The sequence below is a fragment of the Paraphaeosphaeria sporulosa genome (genome assembly GCF_001642045.1).
Source record: "Paraphaeosphaeria sporulosa strain AP3s5-JAC2a unplaced genomic scaffold CC84scaffold_6, whole genome shotgun sequence".
Classification (NCBI taxonomy): domain Eukaryota; kingdom Fungi; phylum Ascomycota; class Dothideomycetes; order Pleosporales; family Didymosphaeriaceae; genus Paraphaeosphaeria; species Paraphaeosphaeria sporulosa.
In genome coordinates, this window is record NW_017253365.1 from 199,493 (window position 1) to 222,077 (window position 22,585).

Below are 22,585 nucleotides of genomic sequence, written 5' to 3' on the forward strand. Positions count from 1 at the left end.
GCAAGTGTCGGAGCAGTGCATCCAAGAGTGCCGATCGTAGAGTGTAAGCCCGAGAGGATTTATAGGGGTACTTTGCGAGTGATGGCTTCACTTACATGTGACTTGGAGTCCTCGCTGAACTTGTTAGCATTCTAGGGACTTGTTGCGTTGGGTGCGAAAGGACATCGGTTAGATTGGCATGGGATCAACAGGCTAAAGGGATAACATGTCGAAATGACTAGAAGATTAGGAATGGCTCGCAGAAGCATCGCAAAGTCTTGAACATAGAGGGTATCATTTCTTCGTCTGAACCGTTCGTATACATGGATGTGTCCCCGCGCTTTTGGACGCTCTCTATTGCGTGAATCCGAAGCCCCAAGTGAGTATTCTCCACGGACCTGGCGCGTGACAGGACTTGTTCGGCGGGTACTGCTTGCTTTTGCTTTCGAAACTTTGCGGTGAATACCTGTGACTCATGTTTGGAACAGCGTGTCTTCCTCTCTGAGGTATTCTCCGATATCTGCTTGTCTGAAGGTCACAACGCCGGTGGGGTCTAGTTTTCTCGCCTCAGCTGTTGACCGCGCACTGACACCGAAGCCCTGCATGCGTGTTAGCAGATGTTTCCGACTGCACTTGTGCCTGACCTACCAACGGCGTATCGCTCATGCTCAGCACTATCACACCCTGGTGCTCCGGGCAATCCTCACTCCACCTGCCCACGTGCGCCTTGAGCACATTGCCTCCGTACAGGAAAGGCATCTCGCCGTTCGGCTTCACCCAGACCTTGTACCTCGCATGCGGTGCGATCACAGCCAGTGCGGTGATGTGTAGACGGAACTTTCCCGTTTTGGTGAACTTTCCCAGGCAGGTGCCGAGGGAAAGCAAGTTGTCGCGCGCTACCGATGTGGCAAGGTTGGCGAGCGATTCGCGCACGTAGTAGACACGGGAGCCTTGGATGCGGAAGACATGGCGGTCGTCTGCACCGCCGGCGGTGATTAGGTCCTGGATGCCCTTGCCGCAGTAGCCGGCCAGCTTCTCGAAGAGCGTCTTCGTCTCGGGCTGCAGATGTTAGCACGGGTGTCGTCACGTGTGGGTTGCGCGCGTGTACCTCTGTGAGTGGTCTCATGGTGGTGTATGAAGAGTCTGGAGGCGCAATGCGGCAGGCGCGATGCAGATGCAGTTGCACCAAAAAAATGTGGAGGTCGGCGAAAACTGCAGGCGCAACCACCGACGCCAAGAGAAAAATTACTGGTGCGAGCGCGCCGCAACACCTCCGCGCACTCGATCGCAACACTCGCATAAATACTCCCAATGTCGCGTACCATTCCCGCAGCGAAGAGAAGGCGTCTGTCGCCGCCCGAAGACGACGGCGGCGCCGTCCAGCCGGCCCAAAACAAGAAGGCTAGCTACCTCGCCAATGCAGCCAAATGGGACCTCGAACAGGACTACGAGCAACGGCCGCGAAAGCAGAAGAAGCAAAAAGAGGCTGCCAAACTGCCTGTAAGGACGACGGAAGGATGGCAGACCCAGCCCGCAGCGGACGGTGCGCAGGAGGAAGAAGATTCGGACAGCTTTCTAGGCTCGGGCAGCGAGGCCGAAGAGGAGGAGGAACCAGTGGTGGAGGAACCCAAGGTGTCGCCAAAGCAGCAGATTCTCGAGGCGAAAGAGGAAGTTGCGCGAATAGCCACCCTCGTCAATGAAGACCCCGAAGAGCACATTGGCGCGCTCAAGACACTGGCCGCCCTTGCGGCATCCAAGAACACCACCGTCCGGAAGTTGACGCTGGTCGCGCAGACGGCCATCTTCAAAGACTTGATTCCTGGCTATCGTATACGGCCGCTCTCTGAAGAAAACATGACGGATAAAGTTTCCAAGGAGGTTCGAAAACTTCGCGCATTCGAGCAGAAGCTTGTTGCGGGATACCAGGCATATGTGCAGGATTTGGCCAAGGCGGCAAAGAGGAGTGGTGGCGACGCCGCTGCTGCAAGCGTTGCTACAGTTGCCATCACTTGCGCATGCAGCATGCTGCTGGCCGTACCACATTTCAACTTTCGGGGAGACCTGCTTGGCATCATTATCGGCAAACTTAGCACGCGAAATCCAGACGCAGATTTCGTTAAATGCCGGACCACGCTAGAGAAGCTTTTTGAGGAAGACGAAGAAGGAAACGTTTCACTGGATGCCGTCACCATGTTGACGAAGATGATGAAGAGTAGGAATTACCACTTTGACGAAAGCGTTCTCAATACCTTTCTTCACCTGCGCCTGCTCTCCGAGTTTTCCCAGAAAGCTTCATACAACCGCGTTGACAAGGAGGAACCTGAACGAATCAATGGCAAGAAGATTAAACAACAGCGCGAGTTCCGAACGAAGAAGCTCAGGAAGCAGCTGAAAGAGAACAAGAAAATTGAGAAAGAATTCAAACAGGCAGACGCTGCAGTAGGTCACGAAGAGCGCGATAGAATGCAGGCAGAGACGCTGAAGATGGTCTTTGTCGCCTACTTTAGGATCCTGAAGGCGCGATCCGGGAAGCTTATGGGTGCCGTGCTCGAGGGTCTCGCGAAGTACGCGCATCTTATCAACCAGGACTTCTTTGGTGACATTCTTGAAGCTTTGCGCGACATCATCAGCACAGCAGAAGTTTCGGCGGCTGCGCAAATAGACGATGATGAGGAGGAAGAGGAAGAGGAAGATGACGAGAACGAAGCACCGGATCGGAACCTCACACGCGAGTCCCTTCTCTGCGTCATCACAGCTTTTGCTCTGTTGCAAGGTCAAGATGTTACCAAATCTGCATCGGGACTGAAGTTGGACCTCAGCTTTTTCATCACACATCTGTATCGCACACTCCACGCAGTATCGGTTAACCCCGACATCGAGTTAAGTGCAAAGTCGCTGCATCTCGCTGATCCGCATTCCGCGGAGGCACAACCACAAGCCGAGGCGACGAACAAGATCAATGTCCAGACCACCATAGTCCTGCTCATCCGGTCTCTATCATCTATTCTTCTACCAGCAACAGCGATACGGGCCGTGCCACCGAACCGAGTTGCTGCTTTCTGCAAGCAGTTGATGACAATATCCCTGCAGCTACCCGAGAAGTCGTGCACAGCAATGCTCGGACTGCTAACCCAAGTCACAAAAGCGCACGGTCGCAAAGTCAATGCGCTATGGATAACGGAAGAACGCCGCGGAGACGGTGTGTTCGATGCGCTCAAGCCCGAGATCGAAGGCAGCAACCCGTTCGCGGGCACAGTTTGGGAGGGCGAGATTTTACGAATGCATTTCAGCCCGACAATACGGGAAGCGGTTGTCGGTATCGAGAAGAACGTCATGGAGTCGAGATAGCATATATCACCAGCTGAGCGTAATCTATGCCTTTTGAGGCGGACAATACAACCCTGCCGCAGCGCAAGGCTATGGCTTCCAACTTAATTCTGGCCCCAGATCTCTTGGCGATCTGAGCCTACACTATGTGAACGATACAGCCAAGCAAATTCCTTAGCGTACACCGTACACTCGCACTGCAGATCTACGCTGTTTCACCTTACTGCTTGCGACTCACATGCAGAACAATCTTGTTGTGGCGACCCTCATAGGCGACGTTTGGACAACCACCGGCTGGTGTTGGGATTCATGTCCACTGTATGGGCCCAGTATTTTGTCAAGCCGCTGGAACATATCCATACAAAACTGATGTTGGCCGCCTTGCTTGGAGCCCGAAATCCATGTTTTCTACAATTCTGTTCTCTGGTGACGCACATCATCCTGCCAAAACATAAACCATTCGCGCTCCCCTGAGACAAATCTTATAGACCCAGCGGGAGGCAGACAGATGGTTCTCGGCACTGTGTCTCCACTTGACGCGACATCGTGGCGAATTTCGACGCCAACCAATGGTACCATATCTCATTTGACATGCAAAGACGTTCGGACGTCAAGATCTCACTTAGGCGGCTGGATGTCTATTGAAGGACCAATACAGTCTTATTGTCTGATGATAAGATGAGGGAAGAAGAAAAAGATTGTTTGGAAGATGCAGCGGACATAGCATGGAGACGGGATGAAAAGACAGCCTCGTTGGGGCCGGATTATACGGATAAAAATAACATATCAGGCGCAACATCTCGCTAGTCGGGCGATTATATGAAACGCCCGTGGCCCTACATGCACTTCTCTGCAACTCTGTTCTTGCGCGACCATGACCATATCCACATTTCTCTTGCGCGTGGTGATGCTCCAGAACCAGGGGTGGGATCCCGCAGAAGTTGCATTTTGGGCCCTCATATTTCCTTGAACCGCTTCCTCATTCTGACTCTTGGGAATCTTACTGCATGCACAGGGAAGTGATAGGATATGACGGAGCTGATGATAGTCGATTTGGGAATGTGGTTGGAGTTGAAAGGTGAATGACTCAGCTTGCGCTAGCTGAGGGGGTGCCTGACTCGCGGCCCAAAATTGTTGCGGACCTCCGCGTCGGTCCAGTATACTCATGTGCGCTTTCAAACTTCACGCACTAGATATAGATTCATTGTTCCTTCTTCATTCCACAGTTTCAGAAGCCAAAAGACACATCTCCAGGCTCCACGAGCAGACCTACTAGCCTACCGGCACCCGCCACTACACTCGACATGAGACGGTAGCTTCCAGACGCGCCATTGCGCACATCCAACACCATAGACTTGTATACACTTAATTCAACCACCAAAATTCCAAGATGTCTTTCGTTCCTCGAGCCGCTTTCCCATCGCTTTCGCATCTGCCGCGCTCCTACTTCCTAGGCCACCACAAATCCGGGTTGCAGAAGATGAAGACCCTCCTTTCCAGCATCGACCTCGTCATCGAATGCCGCGACTACCGTGTGCCGCTCACATCGCGCAACCCGCTCTTCGAAGAATCGCTCGAAGGCAAAGAACGTCTCATTGTGTATACGAAGCGCGATCTCGGTGGGCCGGCTCGCGACAGCAGAAATGAAGAGGTCATAACGAAGTGGCATGCGCCGACGCCAACGATGTTTATCAGGAACAGCAGCGATGAGGAGGGCAAGGCGAGCAGGCGGCGAAGTGTAGAGAAGCTGCTGGAATTCCTGCGGGAGCATGCACAACAGCGGTGGAAGCTCGTTGGACATAGGCTCCTCGTGGTGGGTATGCCAAACGTGGGCAAGTCAACGCTCCTCAACGCGCTCCGCGCACATGGCATTGGCAAAGGCAAGGTCGCGAAGACAGGCGCCCAGCCGGGTGTCACGAGGAAGATTGGCAGCGGAGTCAAGATCATACCAAGCGAAGATGATGCAGAAAGCATGGACGAGACGAGCAGGAAGAGGTACAAGGGTGTGGGCGGGGGCGTCTATCTCGTTGATACGCCGGGAGTCTTTATACCATATGTTCCTGATGCGGAGGCGATGATGAAGCTCGCGCTTTGCGGCAGCGTCAAGGACTCCATCATCCCGCCTGTCATGCTTGCCGACTATCTCCTCTACCACATGAACCTTATCGATACCACTCTCTACGCTGAGTATGTCCATGGACCCACGAATGACATCGTGGAGCTTTTGGAGGGTATTGCGAAAAGAACGGGTAGACTAGGCAAGGGTGGAAAGGCCGATACGGAGGCCACGGCGCTGTGGATGATTCAGAAGTGGAGGACGGGCAATATGGGCAAATTCCTGCTCGATGGAGTGACCGAGCAAGGCTTGGAAGTGAGCAAGTTGGCGGAGCAGGAAAGAGTACCCAGCATGAACCAGGCACGAAAAGCGCAGCGCGAGGTACGGCGAGCGAGAAACAAGGCAAGGGGCGAAGCGTGAGGTGAAAGAAGGAACGGCACAACAGGTCGGCACCGTCTCCGACTGTTCATTCTTCGAGGAGAGAGGCCCTCAAGCCTTCGACATCACGATACGCTTTGCCAAAGTCCTTCTCCACTTAGACGGAAAGCTGCCTAGAAAGCTCCCCACTCTTCGAACAGATCGGCAGAAGTAGCCGGAATGCGAAAACTACCGCGATGTCGGCCCAGCTTCGGCAATGCCGCGCGGGCAACCTTCAAGCCTCGGCCATCGAGATGCAGGCTTCCCAGGCTGAGGGAGGGAAATTGGGCAACTGCAGCTCCCGAAGCGCAATCAGATTAGATCTGTGGTAGATCAGATTAGATTATCCTCGCACTCCAGCCGAACCTGCGCCGAATATCAGACCGAAATGCGGTACATCATATGCACTACGTTGATCTGGAATAACGTCCCAGTATACGGTCGATCCGCGTTGCCAATACCCATTGTTCATTCTCAGCTCGCGTCAGTGTGACACGATTTGTGGAGCGCTGAGCTTTCACTTGCGACGGCGGCTGCCATGAGAATCGAAATACTTTTCCAGCCTCAGTTGTGCGCACGAGTCGTTCTGCCTTTGAGTTTACTCGCGCCTAAAGCGCCTAAGCTCATGAATAAAGTCTATTGCATTGATTTGAGAAATCGCTGGTGTACGAATGCTGCAACCATGCCCGACAGCAGCCCACGCCCAGCACCGACGAACGGCCTAGCCAGCGCCACAAATCACCATACCCTGCCAAGCCAAAGGGTCAGTCGTGTGTCCTTGCATGTGCTTGTCACAGCCTGACCAAGACTTGTAGCGAAACTTGAGAAGTGAACGAGCTGCGAACCTCTGGTCCGGATCGCGCCGAAGGAATGCAGGCCCACGTCGTGTGACCCCAAGCCGTGGTACCACTTTGCTTCAGCCGTACGAGTACCTGATTTCCGATATCGGGTCCACTCCCACGCTTTGACAATAGAAATGCGGCCACGCAACCAGACGTACGACTGGACATGGGGTGGCTACTTGGTCGATCTGATTAGATGAAAAATCTTCATCTGATAAAGATTAGATGGGGCTAATTGGCTCCTATCGACGCCACGCCCCGCCCTATGCCCAAGTAAGCAGCCGAAGCGTTGTCGGGTCGGAGCTTAGCGCGCATACTGGGACTAGTGATGGACGGTCGAGCTGCCACAATGGGGTCGGATTGCTTCGCATCGACGAGAGCTTGCCGGCCTGCGCAAATTTTTGTGCTGGCTTGCCCATCGTTCCAATGCTTTGGATTGTACTCTCAGGATGGGTGGAATGAGCGGGAGCGCCGACGCGGGAACGCAGGTCTAGCGCCTCTTCGTGCGTCTGCGCGAGAGCTTAATGTGCATTCGTTGCGTAAAGTCATGGAAAAGTCGGCTTACCCGCTTGCAAGAGCCGATTACCTGGGTCAGTAGGGCCAGTGGACCCTGCAATTCGCCTGCCGTAGCTCTATTACCGACGCCAGTATATGTACCTGCCGGTGTCTCGCGCAGGCCCTCGGATCTTATCAATCTTTATCAGATCTTTTCACGCCTCCATCTCCTCCATCTCTCGACGGCCTTGCACGTGTGGACAAGATGGGTATCAGCTTCAGAGGCCTCACGTCGGCTGCTTTGGTCAGCAAGACTGACCGCGACGCCAACATGACTGAGAAGGATGTCGCTGATGCTCCGGCTTCTTACGCTGGCCACTCCACCAGCATGGATGCGGGTCACCGACCTGTCGATGAGAAGTTGGGCGCTCCTCGCTCTGAGGAAGAGACCGACGATGACTCCCTGAACAAGGTCGACGCCACGGTTGAGGCTGGTGTGCGGAAGGCACAGGCTATGACCTTGGTATGGACCAAGAAGGAAATGCTCCTGGCCTATGTGAAGTGAGTCCGAAAGTCACTTCTGTTCGACAGTACTGACTTCGTAACAGCGTATGGCTTCTCGCCTGGATCCTTGCCTTCACGTCGAGTAGTATTTACCTCTTAACGCCTTACGTCACCTCTTCTTTTGAAGCCCATTCCTTGACCGCGTTAACCAGCGTGATCTCGAGTCTCGTCGCTGGTATCTGGAAGCTCCCATACGCCAAGATCATGAACATTTGGGGTAGGCCAATGGCTCTCACCATTGGTATCATCAGCTGCGTCATGGGTCTGGTCATGATGGCCGGTTGCAAGAACGTCCAGACGTACTGCGCTGCCATGACATTCTGGTCCGCCGGCTTCAACATGGTTGATTTCTCCATCACTATCTTCGTTGCCGACACTTCCAAGCTTCGTAACCGGGCGTTCTTTCTCGCCTTTGTCGCCTCGCCTTGGCTCATAACCACATGGGTTTACCCCCCTGCAATGGCCCGAGTCCTGGCCGACGGTGGCATAGGATTCAAGTGGGGTTTCGGCGTGTTCGCAATTGTTATCCCTGTTGTTGCCGCGCCGCTTATCTGGCTGTTCGTTAAGAACAACAGGAAGGCTCGCGCCCAGGGCCTTGTCCCTGAAGAACCCAGCCGCGGCAGCTTCCTCCAAGCACTCAAGTACTACGTCGTTGAGTTCGACGTTGTCGGTCTGCTGTTGCTGGCCACTGGTCTCGCGCTCTTCCTCTTGGCCTTCAACATCTACAGCTTCCAGAAAGACACTTGGAAGTCGCCCATGATTATCTGCTTCATCATCTTCGGTTTCCTCCTTATGGTTGCCTTCGGCCTATGGGAGAAATATGGCGCCCCTGTCACCTTTGTGCCGTGGCACCTCCTCAAGAACCGCACTGTTATCTTCACCTACACCATGGCCTTCTCGCTCTACGTTGGCTGGTACGTCTGGGATTCCTACCTCTACTCCATGCTCGTCGTCGTCTTCAACCAGCCCGTGCTCTATGCCGGCTACATCAACAACACGTACACCATGGGCTCCTGCACCTGCAGTCTGATCTACGGCGTTGTTCTCCGCTACTACGGCAAACTTAAGGTGTACTCCTTTTTTCTGGGCGTGCCCCTCACCATCCTCGGCGTCGGTCTCATGATCCACTTCCGCCAGCCCGACGTCAACATCGGCTACATAGTCATGTGCCTCATCTTCATCGCCTTCGGCGGCGGCATCCTCGTCATTTCGGAACAGACCACTCTCATGACAGTCTCCAAGCAGCAGGACTACCCCGCTCTGCTCGCCACCGAGTCCATGATCATTTCTGTGGGCTCCGCCATCGGTTCCACTATCGCTGGTGCCATCTGGACAGGCGTGTTCCCCGTGCGCCTCTTAGCCAACTTACCTGCCGAGAGCCAGAAGGACTTTGCAGCTATCTATGGGGATCTCGATGTCCAGAGTTCGTACCCACTCGGTAGCCCGACACGTGATGCGATCAACCTCAGCTACGGCCAGGCGCAGCGCTACATGCTCATCTCCGGGACGTGCATTTACCTTATCACTTGGGTGAGTGTCGCGCTTTGGCAGAACGTGGATGTCAAGAAGACAAAGCAGAGGACCGTCGGCCTGTTGTAGATGGTTTGCGACAGGGACCGCAGGGTTCGCTGCATACCGTTGGCAGATCACAGGCGTCAGTTCTCCCGTGGCGGAGGAGATGTGGTAGGAGTAGCGTGGAGAGGCAGGAGGATGTGGACATGCATATATGAACAGTAATGTTAATACGATCGTTATACCCCCTTTATCCGAATGACCATGTTCCATCGTTCATGCTTGAGGGATGATCTACTCAAGGACTCACCCAACAACAATCACTGAGTCCTCTGCTCGAACCAGCTAGACCTAGATGAAGAAAGTCGTAAAGGCACCACGTCCTATCACCCTGCTCAATCATCTCAAGATCCTTTTTCCGAACCCGCCGCAATCATCTCCCGCGTCCTCTCCATCCAAACCCCTCTGTACTTCCCACTGATCTTCCCCCATCACGCCCTCACTCGTCTCCAAAAACGCTGCAAACTCCTCCGTCTCCCATTCCGCCTCTTCCCCCTCATCAACCCCCATCATCTCGTCCACGCTCTCCCCCAACCTATGGCTAGCCGACACCCACACGTACGCCGGAAAAACCCACATCCCGCTGTCCTCTTTCTTCCCTCCAATCAAGATACCCCTCACCCTCCTCTCCCGAACCGCCTCGCGAAACTGCTCATCCGTGACACACGGCCCATACCGCCCCATCACCTTCCGCACCTTGCGTACACGGGCTGCGTCCCGAGGCGCCATGAGTGCGCGGCGATAAGTGTATGATTGGTTATGTCTCGGGCGCAGGGTGTAGTCACTATCTGTGCGGCGGTGCAAAAGAGCGATGAAGCTCTTCAAATTGACCTGCTGGCGGGGCTTCAAAGAGGCGTATCGGGGCATGGCTTTGATAGGGTAGCGTAGGAGGAAGCGGCGTGCGTCGAGGAGTTTGTTCGATGGATTTTGTATCTGGTCGCTGGATCAGCACATTTATACATGGTTTTCAGTTATTGTCAATCTGATTCATCTCTAAGGCCTCATGAGGGCGGCTTCCTAGATCGCAAAGCTGGCGAATATGCTTGCAACAATAATCAAGGATATGACCGTGTTTTCTAGATTCGACATAAGGCGAATTTCTGTTATTGAAAATATCGTGATTATTTTCCGAGAAAACCACATACATCATACGCCCTACCTACACCTTCCTGAAAACGGGATACAGATCCCCAACCTCCATTGGCACGATTCCAAAGCTGACATAGGAATCAATATTCTCTGGTTCCAGCGCCACAAATGCAAGTCCAGCGTTTTTCTGCGCACTGCTCACAAAAAAGCTGCCAGCAGGCAGATTCACTTCCCGGGTAGTCGTGTCGGTCGTGACAGTGTTCAATACAGCGCCTTCGTAGTAACTCTTTGCAAGCTGGGACGACGTGATGTTGTACACCTCCACCTCTTCTTTAAAAACGTCTTTTATCGTCTCAATCTCCAATCCAGAGACCCGCAGGCGCTCGGCGAGATCAGCCCATGCGCGGGGGATCACGTAGCCTTCAGGTCTGGCACGGGTCAAGTTTGCGGTCACGGGTGTTGTGGATGCGAACTCCACTGGCAATTGCACGACATCACCGGTGCGACGGTCAACCATCGTGTATGTTCTGTTCGCAAAGCTCGTATAGTCCGTGATCACGATGTCCTCGTCGCTCTTCTCAAAATCACTAATCGCGCCTGAGATCGTGTCATGTACCTCTTGCTTCTGGTCTCGTGCTGTTTCCAATACACCGAGGATCATTTGCAAGCCCGCCAACGTCCTACGCGCGAATGATTGACTGGCGATGCCAATTCCGCGTGTTTCGAAAAGGAACGTAACGCATTGTGTCAGTCCCATGGCGTTGCGTCCGATCTTTCCGTCCGTGCCGGCTTCTTCGAGACGTGGAGGATTGGTGCGTGCAGCGGTCATGTAGGGTTCGCCTCTCAGACCTTTCGACAACAGAGATACATTTATGGCCGGCGCGAAGACGTTCTCAGACAGCTCGCGAATCGAGGGATGGATGTTAAGATTCTTGGCGGCACTGTACATGCCATCTGCTGCGTTGCTGTAGTTCACCGAATAGCGCGTTGCTGCGCCATATTCATGCATGTCGATGGCGATGTGGGGTGAGAACGCGCTGAACCACTCCTTGATGTCGCGAGTTTGTTGACGTGCGAGTTTAATGTGGTCGCGGTTAGGATCGAAGTTTGTGGCAAGGGTACGCTGGAAATAAGCATTTCCATCGGGGTTGTAGCGTGGGAGAACAATAACATCCATTGCTTCAAGGAAGGTGGCTGCCCATGTTGAGTTGGCGTCCATGGCTCCCAGCAGTGCAAGAGTGGCCTCATCACCAGCGGGCTCGTTGCCGTGGACGGATCCTTGGATCCAAACTCTTAGTTTTCCTGGGTCATAGCCGGTGGCAGAATTATTCTGTGAAGTCGAAAGATAGACATATGGGAATGTGTTGCCTTCTTCGCTCAGAAAAGCTGCCTCATGGAACGACATCCAAGATGGATTGTTGGCAGCGAGATCGCTCAAGAAAGATGCTACGAACAATGTTAGTTTTGGGTTCGCGCGATTGCAACGACTTGACCATACTAAGTTCGTCTTGACTTGTCGCGCCTTCGCTTCCTGTAAACCAGCCTGGATCGAAGGAAGCATTTCCACTCTTCAAGAATGCAGGACTGAGTAGGGTGGTATTTGGTGCGGGAAATGCTTTTTGCTCCACCAGCTGTGAGTCTAGATTTACATCTGCAAAAGGCGAAGTTAGTGTATGCCTCACATGAATCAACTATTTACTTACTAACGTGGTTCTCTCCATACTGTGATTGAGCTAATGTTGTGGACGCGAATAGCGCCAATTGCGCAGCTCTCATGTTGTTGAACATTTTCCTCAAGTTGACGAAACCCTCTGGCGCGTACAAAGACGAACTTCTGTTCCGTGCGCCGCCTTTATCTTTTTGAACCCCATTCTTGGCTTTACCTTGCGATGCAGGTACGTCAGTCCAAGACGCGTGTTGCCCGTTGAAGGTCTTCGCCAAGAGAGGGGAAATGGAAGGTCTCTTGGCTGCCGACTCTCCTGCCGTTTCTGGGTTCAGGTACCCACCCAGAGTTGCGTTTATCTCAGTTTTCGCATGTACCGAGGCGGGAGAGTACCACGTGTGATTGTGATCGCTTGTAGTCAGCGATATGTGGTGTGATAGTCGAGTCTGAGAAGAATGGAAAGATCGGTCCCTAACCGAAGCTTGCAGAGGTGGTGCCCGCTAGTCTACCCAAGGCAGCCAGCCGCATTCCTACTAACAACAACGAAAAAGATTTTCAAGGTCTCTTTTGGCTCTACGGTACTCATAAGCAGGTACGTTTTGATCAACAGTGAAGTCAAATAAACCTCCATTCAGCTTCGATTGTCTAGCTACGCTTCATCAAGATATCCCATATTTCACCATTTCAGCTTCGCAACCCTGATCCTAAACCAATGTGCCGGCTCCCCCGTCACAGCACTCGTTATCATGCACTCTTTGAGCCCAGATAGGAGGTCCTCGCCGTCACCACTCGCACTCCACTCAGGCCTCAAGCCATCATATATAAGGTTACCTACATTCTCAACCAGATCGTATTGTGCAGTTTCCCGGTGCTGGAAGGCTTGTGTGATATCAGTGACCCACTCTCCGTTCATGTTGTAGTGGTCGTGCAGGACGACATAGATGTACTCCACTGGTGGAGAATTTGTTCCAGAGGATGGCATTGTGTAGTGTTTCGCCTTGCTTGTGAGCTTTCGTTTCTCTACTATTCAGTTGTTGTTTCGGTGGTTGTTTCAGTATGAGAGAGCAGGAGATGAGAAATGCAGGTGATTCATATAGCCATCACAGTGACACAAAGGTCAAGCTGAATGGGCAGTACTTTTGAGAGTTGTTGGCCCACGCATCTTTGCATGTTGTAGCTTTGAAGTGACGAAGAAAGTGCTAAGATATTCAGATCCAGCACATCTTCGGCTAGCGGATGCAATGGGATCGTCACCACGCTCATTAACGCCGTATCAATATCTCACGAATTGATGAGAGTGCCTCAGGGGCATCCTGAGCGCGACCCTCTTTGGCATAACACCCAACACGCCGTTTGCCAAAACGTTATTCACTCACGACTATCAAGTTGTCGACCATAACACGATTCCAGCAAAGCACACACTCGCGTAACATCACGCATCTGTCCCATCATCACTCAGTAACGTGTCACTTCACTTTATTTCCCACGTCATCTTCGAACATTCACCATAAATCTAAGATCACCGCCTACTCCATCTCCCTTGACCAACCATCCACTTTGTACCACCAAACCGGTGACCAAATTCACCTCATATCCGTCTACTATGCCGTCCTCCACGCTGCTTCACCCCCTTACCCCCAGCTCCCCAGCATCTCCCTTCTTCTCACCCAGCCTTCATCCCTGCTACATCCTCCACCACGAGACCTTCCACCCTCCCACCCCTCTACCTGAATGAGTAGCCCTCCAAGTACTGAGTACATCTATCCTTCTCACTTAGCAAAGACATCCACCCGGAGCCAACACCCACACTGTCTCCAAACTCAACTAACTCCCCACCCCCAGACACACATCGCAGGCTTTCCCAATTCGCTCCACCACCCTCCGTCAAATGGACTCTTGCGTGTGGGCCCTCTTCTTTGACGGCCCTGTTGGCGTAACGCTGGAGTACGACGGCCGGCGGCTTGAAAATGAGATCGGCGGGCCGGGAGATGACGGGACGGTGGCGAGATATACGCTCAGGAGGGTGGGCAGCGGGGATGTGGTGCATGCGTTTTGGGTACAGAAGCTGGAGAGGAGCTAGCGCTATCCTGGGGCGGGGAATTCGTTATATTGCAGCATTGAGAAGTACGGTTGAGCCAGTGTGGGCTGAGGTTGAGTGAAAATCTCGTATATCGATGGGATAACATAAGGACGTCATCTGATGTATCTTGTTTACTACGTTCAACTATGAAGATAGCCTAAAACTTGCGATTGCCTCAGCGTCACGCAGAAACACACTTTCCCGATCTCCAAGCACTGACCAGATCCGTTCGCTACCGCCTCTGATGATCCCTTCTAAACCTCTCGTTCCAACCCTCCTACCTAGAGTCCGTGCTTTATCCTCATACCCTTTCAACTATACCGCAGCTCACTTGTACTCCACCCCATCCCTAGTCGCAAACCCAATGATGGCATGACATGCGTTCTAAACTTCGCCTTGGAGGTCCACCCCTTGCCCATTCTGACCACGCTCTATTCGCGCGACTGTACATCTCCCTATTCCACTCAGAAAGATTAACAAATTACGCCGCACACCTCGCAACGCAATCCACAACAATTTACATCCCCAGCTCACCCCCCGTCACCAGCAGAGCCAACGACTTGCTGACCAACACCATCAACCAAGGCACTACCTCAGCCAATTACCCTACTATCTAACACATTCTCAATCAAGCAATCTCACATCGCCATCCCTAGCGCTGACTCCCCACTCCCGCGCCACGCCACACCTACCAACCATCCACCAGTCACACCCCCTTCACACGCGTCAGCCATATCGCATCCCCACGGCTGTGCAGTAACAACGCATCCACCCCTCGTTCACTCCTCCATATCCCCCACAACACCCATCTCACCACCCCTACACCTCTCCACACCTACACCTCTACGCTACGTGATCCGCCCACCTATTCATCCAATATAACAAAACCTAAACTCCACAGCACTATCCGCTGCCGGACTTTTTCACCTTGCAATACATGTTCCACGCATACTCCAGCGAAAACTCAATGAGCAGTAGCAATCATCTTTTCTCCGACATCAATAATGTAAGTGTTCCAGAGGTATCCATGGCAGCAGACACACAGCTGCGCCGCCCATTCGACAGGCCGGCTCGTCTGTATCAGCCACTACAGAAAAGGCCACGAAAGGTGTGCGCCAGTCTACCACAGGGCCAACGCAGCCATCACTTCACCTGACAGACCCTTGCAATCGCTCAGCGTCGGCGCACCAACACACAACCACAACACATGCGCGTCAACAATTTTTATTGTGTGGAACGTCTATCTATGGAATTAATTGAGAAACAAGAGAAAAGGAACCAAAACACCATGCTGTCATACCCATGCCGAAAGAGAAAATGAACAGAACCTCAGTGCACTAATATCATCGGTTCCGAAAGTTATTGCCCTTCGAAACTTCCGTCGATATCGATTGCGATGACAGCACGTTCACTGGGAAGGGTGGTAAGGGAAAGAAAAGAGGGGTTGAACAATGGTTGCAGTGGTGGTGCTCCCAGGAGCAAGAACGACCTTTGTAGAAGGACTTACAGGCTGGGTGATGGTCGCGGTGAAAGTGATCGAAGGATGGTGAGTTTGAATAATTGTCTTGGTCGTGGTGACGGTATTCGTCCCGGCGTAGACAGGACGGGTTGTGTGAGTGATGCTCGAGGTGACGTACGTATGGCCAATGCGAGTTTGCTCCGGAATGCCTATGTCGATGTACATGGGGTCTTTCTTTGCGCACTTGTCAAACGATTTGATCTTCTGAAGGCGCACTTCGGCTTTGGGCTTGCCCGAGTTCTCCCACTCGGCGTCGGCGCACACCTTCAAGTCAGGGAAATAGGGATTGTGAAAGACAACAGCCTTATGCGGCGAGCGCTTCTCAGCTGCTACTGAGGGCTGAGTTGCAAAGGAGAAGTGATCCGCCTCGGTTCTCCAGAATTCCACGGTCCTTGTGTGTGTGATGTCCACGGTGGTGGTCGGTGCAATTGTATTAGGAACCGGCGGGCAAGGCACATCATATTTATCGTAGTTGCCAGAGCGACATTTGAACTTGCCGAAATCCATCTCCTTCCTGGTCCAACATTTGAAGCAGATGGCGGATTGCCCCCACGGGTGTCTCATCCAGACGCCTTTGACATTGTACTGCTTCCCGCGTGGCTCAAGTGCCACCTTGGGGGCTGGCTCGGCACGAGCATTGACCTTCGGCACGGCAACCGTAGTCGTTGTCTCGACCTGTGGGACAGTGTTCACTTTGGTGGAAATTTCTAGGATTTTGGTGGCGGTCACCGTGACTAGAGGAGTAATGCCGGTGAACTCGGGCAGGGGATTGTATATATGCTGGGTGGCGTTGATGACAGTCGTGTACATCGATGGATGGGCTTTCCCATACTTGTCGATAGAGTAGGAGGTAACAGGCAGCTCCATCTCTCGTGGCTGTGCGATGCCTTGGTATCCGTAGTTGGGGCGGCACCAGAACGAGATCGAGCCGGCGTCCGCATGCAGAGGGTTGCATTCGTTGAAGGCTTGTGGAAGGGAGACCTGGTCGATGATATCCTCCAAGACGCAGTCAACGCCTCGATACACAGTAGCGCCGCATTCCCATAGTCCACGGTTCACGTCGTCGATCCACTTGTTGTATTTGTCTTTCTTGTGCATGTGGAACCGGACGCCCTGCCCTTCAATCTGTTTGCATCCGCTGGCTCCGCCTTTCAGCTGGAGATCATCGATGTCGCCCGAGAGAGGATGTCCATTGCAATCGCGTGCAAGGTATCGCGAGTAGGAAACCTTGTCCTTGCGCTTCGCATCGACGCCGCCGAGGGCCAGGAGTGCGACCGTAAGGACGCTGCTCAGAGTTGCCATGGTGGATAGTACCTGTCTCAGTCAGAAAGTCTTCCCTTGAATTGAACCGGAGTTGCACTGCGGTAGCCGCAACCCCATGCACCATAGAAACTGATCCGGATCGGCGCCGAAGGGTGAAAGAGAGTGGAGGAGGGGCCGTGGATAGATAGGCAACGGAAGGCGAACAAGGTAGGGAAGGAGCGGCGGCGGGCATGAACGGAAAGGAGCGACGAAGCTGGTTGTCGGTAATGGGCAGTGGACGCGAGTGGTCATGGTGGGTGTCGAGGTGAGCTCTGGAGTAGGTGGGAGCGATGGGCAACGAGCAACGAAAACCTCTTCCGCACATACCAAAGAAACGGTAAAACAATGCCGAACAGATCTGTCCAGCTGGTATCAGCATAATGACCACCTATCATCATCGTTTTCGGTCTGCTAGCGTCCGGTGCAAGACAGGACAGAGCAGGCTACGGTACGCGGGGCGAAGTACACACCGATGCAACCAAAACGCAGGAAGGAGCCTGAGAAGCGTCAGTGATGTTTCATTGTAGTTGCGACATCTGCCGATGAGCGGGTGGGGGAGGAAGGTGTCGGATTGGAAGTCTGGGAGTGGGGGAAGGGAGCCAGGACGATGGGAGGATGCACAGTGTAAGCGAGAGGGCAAAGAGAACTGAGGCGTGAGAAGGCAGTTGCACGTACCTCAAAGCTATTCGCAGTCCAAGCAGCCAGTCGTCGAAAGGTGGGCACTCGAGGTGGTGTGGTAAAGAAAGGAAGATCAGTGGGAGCGGCCAGCGAAAGTCAATGGCGCCGGCAGCAGGCTGGCATTGCAGTAGGAGCGGCTCAGGCTGTGACGTAGAAGAGCCGGAAATCCAAAAGAAGGGAGTAGGTGCTGATGTGCTGTTCCCTAGTAAGGAGGAGCGTATGACGCTGCGGAGGAAGGAGCCTCTGTAGTGACCGTACCGCGTCTGTAGAGGCTTGAGCGAACAGCTGCAATACAGGATTTCAAAGCGCAGCAAGAAGATGAGACGTGCAAGAAAGCGGTAATGATGATAACAATGTGACATTCCACATCAAAAGGAGACATCCAGACCTTGTATACATTACAATCGCCCACCCTCCTACTCCAAAACTCCACCCATGCAGCCTCATTCACCATCTCCTTACCAATCCCCCCACTCTTCCTCCTTCTTCGTAGCGGGCTTCTTCATCGCGCTCGTCCCAATCCCGCTCGGCTTCTTCGCGCCTGCTGCAGCCTGCCCACCCACGTTCGAGAACTCGTCCCAAAAGTCCTTCTTATCTGCCGCCGGCCCAGCAGGCGGCGCGCCGAAGCTGTCCCAGAAGTCTTTCTTCTCGGGCTCGGCGCGCGAGCGGGAGGAGGATGCGGGGCCGTCGGACCCCTCGACGAAGCGGTTGAATGTGGTGCCAGCGGTTGCGACGCCGGTCTGGAGGCCCTGGCCAACAACGCCGACGGTTTGGCGTGCTTGCGAGGCAAGGTCTGCTTCTGCAAGCTAATGTATCGTCAGATGTGAACTTGTTGTGTGGGACATTGTAAACATACCTTCGCCATACCGGGCTTTACCCACCCCTCGTATCCCGTCTTCCCCGCCTTACTCACGCTCGCGCCCAACCAGCCAAACCCCTTCGTCAGCGCCGCGACCGGATCCTTCTGAAAGTCGTCCAACGCAGGCGGCTTGTCAAAGTCGTCCTCCTTCTTCCAGTGGTCCGGCTCGCTGCCAAAGCCCGCGTACTTTCCTCCCTGGTTCGGCGCCACGCCCTCCGGTCTGTTCGCGTTCTGCGACCCCATACGTGCGAAGTACTCCTCGTTGCGCGCCTTCTGCGAGTTGCCCATGGCGTTCGTGCCCAGCGCCGGAGACCCAGAACGCAGCGCGCCCGCAGAGTCGTTGCTCCTCGTCTTGCCGAGCGGCGTCCCGCTCCTGCTGCCCGGCCCACTTGCTCTCCCGCTCAGCGGCGCGCCCGAACCCAACGCTGTGGTCTCCTTCTTCGGCAGCCGCTTGGGCAGATTACTCTTATCGAACTCCCTGTTTTCCACCTTGCAGCTCAGCCTCTCCTTCCACTCGTCGCCCGCCTCGGAATCGTAGCGCTCCTGTATCGAGCTGGTGTCGAATTTCCGCCCGTCTTTCGTGTTGGACGAGTGCGAATCGAAGAACTCCTGGAACGGTTTGTTGCCGCCGGCCGCCATGCGCGCGAGCTCGGAGCCCTTGAACGCGTCCATGGTTATGCTGCGGATGAAGGAGATGTGGACGCCGAGGCCGCGGTGCACGCCGGAGCAAGAGAGACACATGAAAATGCCGAGTTTGGGAGAGGCCTGAGCATGGCATCAATATATGTGTCGAGTAGGGAGCGAGAGGAGGTACCCATTGCGGACTCGGCGCATTACAATCCACACACCTGTTGTTCTCGTTTGTCTTCTGAATCTCCAGCAACTTGCTCCTCGTCTCAGGATCCACCTCCCACATTTTACTCATTGTGACGACGTGCACGAGTTTGCGCGACTCGTATGCGGTCTAAAGCGAAAGTGCAGGGAAGGAACGTGGAGGTAACGTGGATTTGCGGCGCGGAGGTCCAGTGCACAAGTAGCGGTCGATGTTCGAGGGGCAGCAACGTCAGCCCTCCCCTGGAGATGTGGCCCAAGCGCCCCTTGCTCCGACTGAGCCTCATAGACGGACAATCGCATTGTGGGTAGTCCTAATTATAGGTGGTTACATTAGGATCCAATACTCGTATGCGGAAGTTGCGACGCTGCAGCAACTCAAGGACTGACATTCACGCAAAGATGCACAAGTTCAGCAGTGATGGAGGTCAAAAGCCATAGTCTTCAATTGTAGACATTACTACCGCAGGCTTTTTCAGCCCACCAGCACTTGTCGTCTGGCTACCTATGTTACCTCTTCCTCGACCCGTACATCTCTTGGTCGGGTTCCCGCCATCCGCCAGCCAACATGTGGCTTGCCCAATATCCATCATTCTCCCTGCCCTCGACGCCCCTTGCGGAAGCGTCCTGTCCTTTCCTTTATGTACGTGACAGCATGGTAGAGTAACTAGAAAGTAGAATATACAGTAAAGGCATTAGCAGCGATAGCCACGAGAAGAAAAAAGCGACGAGGCGCCTGTGCCGCTTGGTTGTTGCGAGCTGCCGACAGCGCTCCTGGTGTGCCGATAACGACTGGCGCCTGTCAATGCCAGGTATGTGGGTCTAAAATATGTTCATGAGGTCGTGAACAGCCAGTCAAATCCAACTGCAAATGAAGGAGCAGCACGGCAATCGCTAGCCGATAAGAAACGTGTCGCACGCGATCATCACTGCGCATCTGGATTTCGTACCTATCAGGGGTCAGCCAAGCATTCCAACGAGTCAGGTCAACGGCCAGTACGTACGTTGAGAGTGCGGTGGTAATCTCGACTGTCATCCAAACTGCCAACGCTAGCTCTACTTGTGTTGTCGAAGACGAAGATGGTAGAGGGATTGAGTCGCTGATCCGCGATTCGGAAAGAGCTATTTCGTCGATCTGAAGCAGAAACCGGGCTGATAGACTCCTGGTCGAGAGTGCGACTGTGTCGGCGGTTGAAGGTCGTTGCGATAGGTGCAGGGTACTCGGGTTGCTTTTCGCCACGTAGAAGACCTGATTTGCTCATGGTGCTTGCGTAGCGGTGTACGCCAGATGCATCGCCAGATTCCCCATTGTCTGTCTCCCGCTGCTGCTTGCGTCGGCGCCAGAGCAGGAAGAAGACACCCGCAACGATAACCGCAAGAGCTCCAATACCACCAACTACTCCTCCAACAATAGCACCGGTGTTCGACTTGGATTTTTCGGTTAGTTCGGTTTGGGGCGTGGCAGTGGGAGTGACCAGGATAGTTTGGGTGATGATGTTGCCGCTGTTGTTGGGGTCTACGACGGTTGAGATCTGGGTTTGCACGCCTTGCGTTGGATCAGGAGAATTGTTAGCGGTCGAGGTGGGCTTCTGCGATGTTCTGCTAGAGCTCTAGAGGGGGTGTCAGCTTCAGACTGGACAAACGAAGAGGAGTGGGCGGACAAGAAGAAAGGGAAGAAATACAGGAGATGTGGAAGTGACAGGCGCAGCAGATGTGACCGTACTCGGGACGGACGACGACACTGCGCTGGACTTTACCACAGCAGAGGAACTTGGCGGAGCCGATGAAGGCTACTTGCAAGTCAAACACCACTCCTCCAAAAGCAAAGCAGGACAGAACCAAAGTAAAGCATTGAAAAGCAAGGAAATTACACGCAGTGACTCGCGGGAAATGCAATAGAGAAAAGACTCGACTCGCAGTATGATCAACGCTTCTGGGAAAAGAAGGGGATTTTACTGACTGTCGTAGCCTCAGGAGGGCGTGTCGAAGAAGGAGCTTCACTAGAGGAAGGACTCTCACTCACACTTGTGGATGCTGGCTGCGACGCTCCCGCAGTGCCGGCGGGGTTTCCGTTGAGGTTGACGTAGATGTAGTACTGGCCCGCCTTTCCGCAGTTTTCCGAGTCGTAGCCGGGGCAAGTCTCGCTGCAGTCACTGAGATCCGTCTGCTCCGCGGGTATATAATTAGTGCACCAACAGTTCTTGTCCTGGAGCACGAAGAAAGCAAAGTCGCCCTGCTCAACACAGTGGTCGTGGCATTTACCGTTCGATTGCCAGGTCCAGTTGACTGCAGGAGTCAGTAAATCGACGCAGTGCAAAAGCGACACACTTACAAGCGTCGTCCGAGGCGGTGTTTTGCGATGAGCAGTATTTGAGATCCCAATCGGCCATGGCTGTGGCGATGAGGAGGTACAGAGCGAGCAAAGTGGCCAAGCCCGGCAAGGCTGCCCTTGACGCTGTATACATGACGGCGATTGAAGTGTGGTTTTGCGGCAAACGAGGGTATTGGCGGTCCCACTATAATTGGTGCTGTGGCGGCGCAGCGGAGGGTGTGGCTACGACAGCTTTGTTTGCAATCTTCCCGCGTACGCACGTGGTGAATTGAGGTCCGGTTGTTGCCGAGGTAGGCACTACGAGCGAGTGTGAGTTTGGTCTGTTGCTGCAGCGTACAGACTCCGTCCAAGGAAACAGGAAACAGTCGCAGCGAGCGTGGTAACGGGAGCAGTGCCGTGGAGATCCGGGGCTCTCGCAGAGGTGAGGCCTTGAAGAAGGTTAACCTGCGAGAGGAAGGCTGGTCAGCATGTCTGCACAGGACGAAGACGAAGACGAAATGGTCGTCGGCGCCGACGTGGGATGCAAGCAGAACAAGAACAGAAACAGAGAGGCGGGCGAGCAGGGACTAGGATGGCATGGGAATTGGGAAGCGGTGTTGAGTGGAGCTACGCACTAGCAACTTACCCTTGGACTCAATTGCACGCGGCGCCCGTGCTGTGGTAACGCTTGGCCCCGCCGAGGAAAGCGCGAGCCGTGGGTTCCCGTTCACCTCGAATCAGTCCGTCGAGGACGCGTGAGCGAGCGTTTGCAAGCAGCCTGTGTGCCGCCGCCGATAATGCCGCAGACGGGAGGGTGTCTGCCCTGCTAGTAGTTGTGATGCGTAGTGCTGTTCAGAGCCCCTCTCGTCATGACGTGCATGAACGAGCAACTCCCAAGCGGGCAGGTCCTCGGCGTCCAAGGACAAGCGGAGCCTTGAGGAGCACAGGAGCGTCGCGCTGCAATCAATTGGCGCCGTGTTTTCGTGCACGCTATCCGCTTC

At 54.0% G+C, this 22,585-nt stretch overlaps 9 protein-coding genes across 9 annotated transcripts; 3 read left to right on the forward strand and 6 right to left on the reverse strand.

Annotated features, from left to right (window-relative positions):
* Positions 1-267: 267 nt before the first annotated feature.
* CC84DRAFT_1206054 (60S ribosome subunit biogenesis protein-like protein NIP7) lies at positions 268-1,128 on the reverse strand. The gene is made up of 3 exons (XM_018182012.1): positions 1,088-1,128; positions 628-1,038; positions 268-578 (listed from the first exon to the last, which is right to left on the reverse strand). The coding sequence occupies exons 1-3, from the start codon at positions 1,103-1,105 to the stop codon at positions 453-455; spliced, it is 555 nt and encodes a 184-aa protein (XP_018034713.1). The 5' UTR covers positions 1,106-1,128; the 3' UTR covers positions 268-452.
* Positions 1,129-1,265: 137 nt separating this feature from the next.
* On the forward strand, positions 1,266-3,504 carry CC84DRAFT_1164843 (nucleolar complex-associated protein 3). The gene has a single exon (XM_018178579.1). It carries the CDS (start codon positions 1,291-1,293, stop codon positions 3,325-3,327), a length of 2,037 nt encoding a protein of 678 aa, XP_018034714.1. The 5' UTR covers positions 1,266-1,290; the 3' UTR covers positions 3,328-3,504.
* Positions 3,505-4,450: 946 nt separating this feature from the next.
* CC84DRAFT_1164844 (mitochondrial GTPase 1) lies at positions 4,451-5,783 on the forward strand (the record flags this gene model as incomplete). Its single annotated transcript, XM_018178580.1, has 1 exon — positions 4,451-5,783. The coding sequence occupies exon 1, from the start codon at positions 4,697-4,699 to the stop codon at positions 5,780-5,782; it is 1,086 nt and encodes a 361-aa protein (XP_018034715.1). The 5' UTR covers positions 4,451-4,696.
* A 1,598-nt stretch (positions 5,784-7,381) lies between these two features.
* On the forward strand, positions 7,382-9,279 carry CC84DRAFT_1217815 (siderophore iron transporter mirB; the record flags this gene model as incomplete). The annotated part of the gene is made up of 2 exons (XM_018182936.1): positions 7,382-7,677; positions 7,725-9,279. 2 exons carry the CDS (start codon positions 7,382-7,384, stop codon positions 9,277-9,279), a joined length of 1,851 nt encoding a protein of 616 aa, XP_018034716.1.
* A 312-nt stretch (positions 9,280-9,591) lies between these two features.
* CC84DRAFT_1217816 (uncharacterized protein) lies at positions 9,592-10,119 on the reverse strand (the record flags this gene model as incomplete). The annotated part of the gene is made up of 1 exon (XM_018182937.1): positions 9,592-10,119. One exon carries the CDS (start codon positions 10,117-10,119, stop codon positions 9,592-9,594), a length of 528 nt encoding a protein of 175 aa, XP_018034717.1.
* A 301-nt stretch (positions 10,120-10,420) lies between these two features.
* CC84DRAFT_1120712 (Zn-dependent exopeptidase) lies at positions 10,421-12,128 on the reverse strand (the record flags this gene model as incomplete). The annotated part of the gene is made up of 3 exons (XM_018175587.1): positions 12,045-12,128; positions 11,840-11,992; positions 10,421-11,787 (listed from the first exon to the last, which is right to left on the reverse strand). Coding segments are annotated over exons 1-3 (1,593 nt in total), but the record flags the coding sequence as incomplete, so codon positions are not given.
* Positions 12,129-15,492: 3,364 nt separating this feature from the next.
* On the reverse strand, positions 15,493-16,905 carry CC84DRAFT_1259764 (uncharacterized protein; the record flags this gene model as incomplete). Its single annotated transcript, XM_018184938.1, has 1 exon — positions 15,493-16,905. The coding sequence occupies one exon, from the start codon at positions 16,903-16,905 to the stop codon at positions 15,493-15,495; it is 1,413 nt and encodes a 470-aa protein (XP_018034719.1).
* Positions 16,906-17,938: 1,033 nt separating this feature from the next.
* CC84DRAFT_1120713 (ArfGap-domain-containing protein) lies at positions 17,939-19,469 on the reverse strand. The gene is made up of 3 exons (XM_018175588.1): positions 19,257-19,469; positions 18,440-19,207; positions 17,939-18,389 (listed from the first exon to the last, which is right to left on the reverse strand). Exons 1-3 carry the CDS (start codon positions 19,365-19,367, stop codon positions 18,042-18,044), a joined length of 1,227 nt encoding a protein of 408 aa, XP_018034720.1. The 5' UTR covers positions 19,368-19,469; the 3' UTR covers positions 17,939-18,041.
* A 396-nt stretch (positions 19,470-19,865) lies between these two features.
* On the reverse strand, positions 19,866-21,891 carry CC84DRAFT_790269 (uncharacterized protein). The gene is made up of 5 exons (XM_018187392.1): positions 21,606-21,891; positions 21,234-21,559; positions 20,278-20,883; positions 20,169-20,223; positions 19,866-19,985 (listed from the first exon to the last, which is right to left on the reverse strand). Exons 1-4 carry the CDS (start codon positions 21,736-21,738, stop codon positions 20,200-20,202), a joined length of 1,089 nt encoding a protein of 362 aa, XP_018034721.1. The 5' UTR covers positions 21,739-21,891; the 3' UTR covers positions 19,866-19,985; positions 20,169-20,199.
* Positions 21,892-22,585: the final 694 nt, after the last annotated feature.

Excerpts from the sequence above, each read along its gene's own strand:
- CC84DRAFT_1206054 (XM_018182012.1), bottom strand. Across the intron at positions 579-627 it reads GCATGAGCGATACGCCGTTG|GGCTTCGGTGTCAGTGCGCG; the intron begins GTAGGTCAGGCA and ends ACACGCATGCAG.
- CC84DRAFT_1164843 (XM_018178579.1), top strand. The coding sequence starts at position 1,291 with ATGTCGCGTACCATTCCCGCAGCGAAGAGAAGGCGTCTGTCGCCGCCC.
- CC84DRAFT_1120713 (XM_018175588.1), bottom strand. The coding sequence starts at position 19,367 with ATGAGTAAAATGTGGGAGGTGGATCCTGAGACGAGGAGCAAGTTGCTG. Across the intron at positions 19,208-19,256 it reads ATGCGCCGAGTCCGCAATGG|GCCTCTCCCAAACTCGGCAT; the intron begins GTACCTCCTCTC and ends TGCCATGCTCAG. Across the intron at positions 18,390-18,439 it reads TAAAGCCCGGTATGGCGAAG|CTTGCAGAAGCAGACCTTGC; the intron begins GTATGTTTACAA and ends ACGATACATTAG.
- CC84DRAFT_790269 (XM_018187392.1), bottom strand. The coding sequence starts at position 21,738 with ATGTATACAGCGTCAAGGGCAGCCTTGCCGGGCTTGGCCACTTTGCTC. Across the intron at positions 20,884-21,233 it reads GCCCTCCTGAGGCTACGACA|AGCTCTAGCAGAACATCGCA; the intron begins GTCAGTAAAATC and ends CACCCCCTCTAG. Across the intron at positions 20,224-20,277 it reads ATTACCACCGCACTCTCAAC|GTACGAAATCCAGATGCGCA; the intron begins GTACGTACTGGC and ends GACCCCTGATAG.